General features: G+C 34.3%; 1 protein-coding gene and 1 pseudogene across 1 annotated transcript in view; one reads left to right on the top strand and one right to left on the bottom strand.

Moving 5' to 3' along the window:
• The window catches only part of CCDC7 (coiled-coil domain containing 7), a 394,100-nt gene extending 390,971 nt beyond the window's left edge, over positions 1-3,129 (top strand). Inside the window, exon 42 of the mRNA XM_032259671.1 lies at positions 2,359-3,129. Coding sequence (XP_032115562.1) covers positions 2,359-2,405 — 47 coding nt within the window. The 3' untranslated portion in view covers positions 2,406-3,129. The remainder of the gene's footprint in view (positions 1-2,358) is intronic.
• Positions 3,130-7,059: 3,930 nt separating this feature from the next.
• Positions 7,060-7,269, bottom strand: LOC116537560 (annotated as a pseudogene).
• Between the last annotated feature and the right edge of the window lie 248 nt (positions 7,270-7,517).

The raw sequence follows: 7,517 nt of genomic DNA, 5'->3' as shown, positions 1-7,517 counted from the left end.
TTTTTTTTTTTTTTTTTTTTTTTTTTTTTTTTTTTTGAGACAGGGTCTCATTCTGTTGCCCAGGCTGGAGTGCAGTGGTACGATCTTGGCTTATTGCAACTTCTGCCTCCCAGATTCAAGCAATTTTCTGCCTCAGCCTCCCAAGTAGCTGGAATTACAGGTGCCTGCCACCACACCCAGCTAGTTTTTGTATTTTTCTTAGAGATAGCGTTCCACCATCTTGGCCAGGCTGGTCTTGAACTCCTGTGATCCAACCTCCTTGGCCTCCCAAAGCTCTGGGACTACAGGCATGAGCCACCATGCTCCGATGAATTATTGATATTTTTACACTAGAAATAATGCATACATACATGGTTAAAACGCAAAAGATATAGAGAAGTATGCAATTAATAATTAAAAGCACTTTTCCTTTGCCAAATCCTGTCTCAAAAGATAACTAGTCTCAAGTTTTTTGTATAACACAAAGAAAAAACATGTTTAGAGCACTATGCATTCTGTGCTGAAAGTCATATATATATTTATACACATGCATATAATTATATTCAATTATAAAGGTATATATATATATTAACATAAATGTAATCACACATCTTCTCTTCAATTTAAGTCTTTTTTTACTTCAATAGCTTTGTGGGGGTATAAGTGGTCTTTGGTCCCCTGGATGAATTGTATGGTGAGTAGTATTCCATGATGTATGTGTTTGTGTGTATATGCATATATATACACACACACACACACATATATGTGTGCATATATAAATAAAACTTTTTTGTGTGTATATACACGTGTGTATATGTATCTACACACACACACACACACACACATGTATACACACCACATTTTCTTTATCCACTCATCATTGCTTTTGGGGTCTTAGTCACAAATTCTTTGCCTAGGCCAATGCCCAAAATAATTTTGTATAGGTTTTCTTCTAAAATTTTTATGGTTTCAGGTCTTATATTTAAGTCTTTAATCCACCTTAACTTTTGTACATGGCAAGAGATAGGGATCCAGTTTCCTTCTCTACATGTGGCTTTCCAATTTTCCCAGCATCCTTTATTGAATTGGATGTCCTTTTGCCAATTTCTGTTTTTGTATGCTTTGTCAAAGATCATTTGGTTGAAGTAGTTGGCTTTATTTTTGTGCTCTCTATTCTGTTCCATTAGTCTATGTATTTACTTTTATAACAGTACCATGCTTTTTATACAAGTACCAGTCTTTGTCATTAAATCTCTGCCTGATCCTATGTCAAGAATGGTATTGCCTAGGTTGTCTTCCAGGGTTTTTATAGTTTGGTATTTTACATTTAATTATTTAATCCATCTTGGGTTAGTTTTTGTATAAAGTTTAAGGAAGGGGTCCAGTTTCAATTTTCTGCATATGGCTAGCCAGTTATCCCAGCACCATTTATTGAATAGGGAGTCCTTTCCCCATTCTTTGCTTTTGTCAGGTTTGTTGAAGATCAGATGGCTGTAGATGTGCGGCCTTATTTCTGTTCCATTGGTCTGTGTATCTGTTTTTGTACCAATACAATGCTGTTTTGGTTACTCTAGCCTTGTATAATAATATATCTTGAAAGCATTTCCATATCGGCACATCCAAATCAATCAAATTCTTTTTAAGTCCTTTATATTTGGATCTACCATAGTTTATGACCCTCTGTTAAATAGGCACTTTGGTTGTTTCCATTTTTTCTGTGTAACAAACAATGTTGCAACAAAGATTATTGAAATCAATAGATATTTTCTGACTCCATCTTAGTTTCCATTAGCTTGAAGATAAGTCTTTGGCCTAAAATTGACTTGCTATTATTTCTTCCCTGATACTAATTTCATTGGTCCTTTTGTTGCAGTTTACAAATTGGCCTCTCACTTAAAACTGACTGATTTTTTGAAGAATCATAGGCATATTAAGTATATACATTTTTTTGTATGCCAAAATACAAAATTCTAGTGTCTCCATTAAGATTTCTTAAAGTGTGGTCCCTGGGCTAGCAGCATGGGCATCGTCTGGGAACTTACAAGAAATGCAGTTTCTTGGGCCCCAACCCCAGGAGTACTGAATCAGAAGCTCTGGGTTCAGGTCCAGAAATCTGTTTTAATAAATTGACTGAGTGATTCCGTTGCCGGCTAAAGTTGGAGAACCATTATCTATATTTATACTGCTCTAAGTTGAGAATGTTGCAGTACCATTTCTTTAAAAACAATAGGCAGTTAAGATTTATCTGCCACTTTTCGTTTTCATTGTTTATATTATTCATACATTTTGTTTTCCATGATATCATCTATAACAAAAATTATATCAACTAGAGTAAAATATAAAACTTGTTTTCAATTAACATATACCTTTTCTTTAAAGAGTTACATGCTGCTACCCGAAAATCTGTACCACACCCATACTTTTGAGAATGAAGGAAATTCTGAGCAAGATAAGCAACATGACAAATTCAGAAATGCAGCAAAGAAAATTGCAAGTATGGAAGCCTTTTGAAAATAACACTGACTTGTGTGGATGATGATTATTGAAAAATAGCCAGAAATACAGTGGATAAACAGGGTAGAAGATCATAGAAGGTCTGACAAGGCAGTGGTGAGTTTGAAAGTTTCAAATTACTTTTCTTCTTTTTAATTTTAAAAAAGGTATGCAATTAATCTTTTAAATCACAAATAATATTCACCCCATTCAAAATATTAATTTTTTGAAGTGTATAACCCACTTAAGATGTAAAAAATATATGACAATAATCTGCTATGTGTTAAAGCATATTCTGTAGAATTTGTAATGGCACAAAATATAACTGCTAATAATTTTAAAGATATGATTCTTGCCAATCAAACGTTTTATAACACTAAAATATTATTCATAGCTACCTTTTTCTATCCCCTGAAAAGCATAAATATTATTGGTTATAAAATTGTCTTAAACACATCCTGGGTTATCACTGACATACACATTTAGACTGACAGAATATTCTTTTATGCCTTAAATGTTCTTATTTTTCCATAGCAAGAATCAGAGGAATGAGCAGTAATATTAATCTATCTAAATATTTTGGAGTTATGTATCTGCCAAAAAATAATAAAGAAAATTGGATTTCTAGTCAAACAAAATAAAATGAAATAAAATAACTGAAATAGTTTCTATCCTTTATAGTCCCCCATTGTAAAGATACTTATATTTTATATAGTAACAAAAAATGAACAATGTATATAGTAAGAAAAACTCATGAATTCAGCATAATGAAACTGTCAAGGGAAAATAAATGGAGCAATTCTTCCCTAATAATTATTATCTAAAACTGTGACAATCCAGAGATAACATAAATGTAAACTATATTAATAACTATTGAATAAGGTGGATTTTATGCTGCTTTCTATAATTGTTTTTCCAACGTAAGTTTTCATTTAGTATAGAAGTCAACCTGCATTGGATGGTGATTGTTAGGGTTATTTAAACTAGATCAGATCTAGCTTCTCAGTTTGCCCCTATGAACTACTGGGATAAAAATGCCAGCTCTGTCTTAATTCCCATTAGTTATGTCTGGAATTCAGCAGGCTTTCTATAAAACATTGAGGTGGTTTTATTTTGGCTGAAGCTCTACCTTTATAGATATTTATTTGATTAAATGAGGTGATGTATTTGCTAAATCAGTGCTTTTCAAACCTAAATACAAAACAGAATTCACCTGGGGCTTTTAAAAACTACCAATTTTCTGCCTCGACTCCCCAGACCAATTAAACTAGATTCTCTGTGTGATTCTAATATACAGCCAGAGTTGAGAACCATGGAGCTTATTGTCTGAAGAGGATACAAGGAAAACAAACCGATTCCCAAGCCCATATGCAAATGGTTGCAGTTGATGTTTTTTTTTTTAACCAGATCCTGTAGCTACTGGCAGAGGAGACCCATTTCATAGATTCAAGCTATCTTGGCTTCATTTACAAGTTTCTCCTCCCAGACCATCTTTTTTATGGCAGTTATGACTCCTCTTTGCCAATACACTATTTTTTACTGTCACTATCTCTAATTTTTTAATTAAATTTAAGTTATGGTATTTATGTGCAGGACATGAAGGTTTTTTATATAGGTAAATGTGTGCCACGGTGGTTTGCTGCACCTATCAATCCATCACCTAGGTATTAAGGCCCGCATGCATTAGCTATTTTTCCTGATGGTCTCCCTTCCCCTACCCCACATAGGCCCCAGTGTGTGTTGTTTTCTCTTCCTTTGTCCATGCATCCTCATTGTTCAGATTTAACTTATAAGTGAGAACCTATGGTGATTGGTTTTCTGTTCCTGCATTAGTTTGCTAAGGATAATGGCTTCCACCTCCATCCATGTCCCTGCAAAGAACATAATCTCATTCCATTTTATGGCTGCATAGTATTCTGTGGTGTATATGTACATTTTCTTTATCCAGTCTAACAAGATTCTTCCTACAGGCAGATTAAGGACTTAGACATTAAGGGTGAAGGGTGAGAAACTTAGTTAGATATCAAGCATGGGAGATTCTCACTAAACTGACTTAGCAGGATTCTTTGCTTACAGCAGGCTAAGGCCAAGGATGAGGCCTAGTTGAGAAGAGGTCTTAGAGAAGCCTAACTAAAGTTTGATCAAGGAGGGAGTCATTGTCAATGTTCAGCTAAAAAGAATATTTTAGCAGTGAAAAATCATTGATTTTTTAAAAGAACTCTAGATAATATTTTGAAACATGCCTTTCAATTAGTGGAAAATATGCCTCAAAATCAAGACATGGACAAGACTGAACATTTCAGAAAGGTTTGTATGTGTGTATATTAGAAGTTGAATTAAATAAAAATTACAATTACTTATTGGTTTATTTTCAGAACTCATCTTTATCATATGAAACAGTTTTGAACTTCTAAGATCAAGCGTTTTTGTTGCTGAGGGTAAGAAAAGAGCTCTGTGTTGAGATTCCAGCTTGCTTCTATTCAGCAGTGTCCCTGTAGTGCTTTCTGGTATGATGTAAAATTAAAACTTGTGCTCTGCATATTTTGAAAATGTATGGTTCTTTAAATGTCATGTTATTTGCAAGTCTAGTCTGTATGATTGTCTAATAGAGAAAAGTCACCTCCACACATTTCTTACACTTCCGGTTAAAGGAATTTAATTTAGAAAAAAAATGTCTTGCTTTACTTTTTTCATACTAAAACTAGAAATGTATCAAAGAGATCCGTACAAAATATTTATTTACATAACATTTATTAAACCTAGTGAGGCTACAAAGCAATTTACCAGATTTAGCTGAACTATGAAAGATATTGTTTATAAACTCAGAGAACTTATACTGTGTCAGAACGTTTTCATGCATATTAAGTTTAACTGACACTAGTTAAAATAATTACTTCATTGACACTAGTTAAGAGGAACATTGAAAAGTATAATAGGAAAAATTTCTTGTAAATATTAAATGTTAGGAATCCAGTATCTTCATATTGTCTTATTTTCTCTTTTGGTCCTGAGACTCATCAATTTTCATTATAGTCACCATCATCATCTAATCATGTGCCTATTTTTATTGACAATTTGTCTCATTTTTAGAACTTGTATCAGCTTCTAATATTTCTAAATAGTATTAATATTTTCGTTTCTTGTTTACCTAACCTAAATGAATATGACAAAATAAAAGAACAGTATATTTAATTAGATCTTATTCAGAATCTAAAAATTATCACAGCATTTCAAAACCTGCTTATATTGGTAGGCTACTGCTTTAGTAATATTTAAATTTCTGTGTTTAGTAGTTTAACTCTTTCCCATGTTATTAGCTCAGTATATAATAGACAGTATTTGTGGATCCCAGAGATAGATTTGAAATCGGCTCTTTGTCAAATCCATGGTGGCTCTCAGTAGTACACAGTCACATTTTAATGAAAAACAGATATATTCTCCATCAGGATAGTAAGTTACTCTTGAAAAATAAGAGGCCTTAATTTGAGACTTAAGTAGAGGATAACAGTTTATCCCATTTTCCCTACCTCTGTTCTGTATATTTCCTTAAGCAAACCTAGAGCTCTGAGTTTCCATTATAACAAATCATATATGATGTATAATTTTCTATTTCCTGTAGTGTAAGGGTTCAGTCAGGGTGGTGGGAGAAATTAGAAGAGAAAAATTATAGAGAAATAGATGCAAACCTTCTTGGAAGGCTGGGAGGTTTGTGCAAAAGCCTTGAGAAGGAATGAACGGAAGGCAGTGGTTCTTACACAGAGGCAATTAGGCAGGAGTCGATACTAAGGAATGTGGGGGAGTTTAACTAAAGAGCTTGTTTACTCATGTGGCCCTAAGACCAACCTTTGAACATCCACAAGCACATGACTGCTCTCTACTAGGGTGATCAACAATGTTACCCACAAATGGCGATTGCTGTAGGCCTTGGGACATGGCTTTTAATCATTGTAGGACTGCTCTCTCTGGGGAAGGCAACCATTTTAATTATCCACAACTATGCTGACTCAAAGCCTCTGTCATTAAATCTATATGGAATGAATGCCTGCAGTGCCAGCTGGTAAGGACCATGGCTTCTGAGTATAGCACCTTCCTTGGGGTTTATAGCCCACTCTTTCACTGGATATCTGTGTCTGAGTGCATTTGTTCATCCCACTCTTTCACTGGGTATCTGCCTCTGAGTGCATTTGTTCATCCATCAGCTGGTCAGGTTCTGCGAGTTGGACCCAACATTGTAAGATTCTTTTCACAACTTAATATTTGAAAGACGATCATTCAGCCTCTACTTAATTATGTATCTAGTTACAGAGATCTTCCTCTCCCAATTGTAGGAAGCCTCTCACTGTTAGAAATGGTTCATAACAGTTGGGTGTGGTAGCTCATGCCTGTAATCCCAGCACTTTGGGAGGTCGAGGTGGGTGGATCACAAGGTCAGGAGTTCAAGACCAGTCTGGTAAACATGATGAAACCTGTCTGTGCTAAAAAAAAAAAAAAGAAAAAGAAAAAAAAGAAAAATTAGCCAGGCATGGTGGTGCATGCCTGTAATTTCAGCTAGTCAGGAGGCTGATGTAAGAGAATTGCATGACCTGGGAGGTGGAGGTTGCAGTGAGCTGAGATTGTGCCACTGCACCCCAGCCTGGGTAATAGAGCAATTCTCCATCTCAAAAAAAAAAAAAAAAGAAATGGTTCATAACATTGAGGTTAATTCTGGCATCATACAAGTTGTACCCATTGATGAAACTAGAATGAAACTAAAAAAATATTTTACACTTGATCTTAGCCAAAAGGCCAAGAAGCAATTTAAAAAAATATTTTAAAGGAGATTAAATGAGATAATAAAAGTATAGTCTTTGGGTCAATGCCTGGCACCAAAAACATTTGTTTATTTTCAACAGATCAATTGAAAATGCTTTATAAGAATAATCTCTATGGCTGTGAAGATTAAATAATATTTTTGGACATGTCATTGTTGAGTGGGATCATTCGGAATAGGGATATATTATATCCTATTACATTATAGAATATAATATATTCCTAATAACATATCT

The sequence above is a fragment of the Sapajus apella genome, unplaced genomic scaffold, assembly GCF_009761245.1.
Source record: "Sapajus apella isolate SASKATOON/1434 unplaced genomic scaffold, GSC_monkey_1.0 scaffold111, whole genome shotgun sequence".
In the NCBI taxonomy this organism is placed as follows: Eukaryota; Metazoa; Chordata; class Mammalia; order Primates; family Cebidae; genus Sapajus; species Sapajus apella.
Note: the sequence above shows the minus strand (reverse complement) of the source record. Positions and strands in the feature narration are given on the sequence as shown.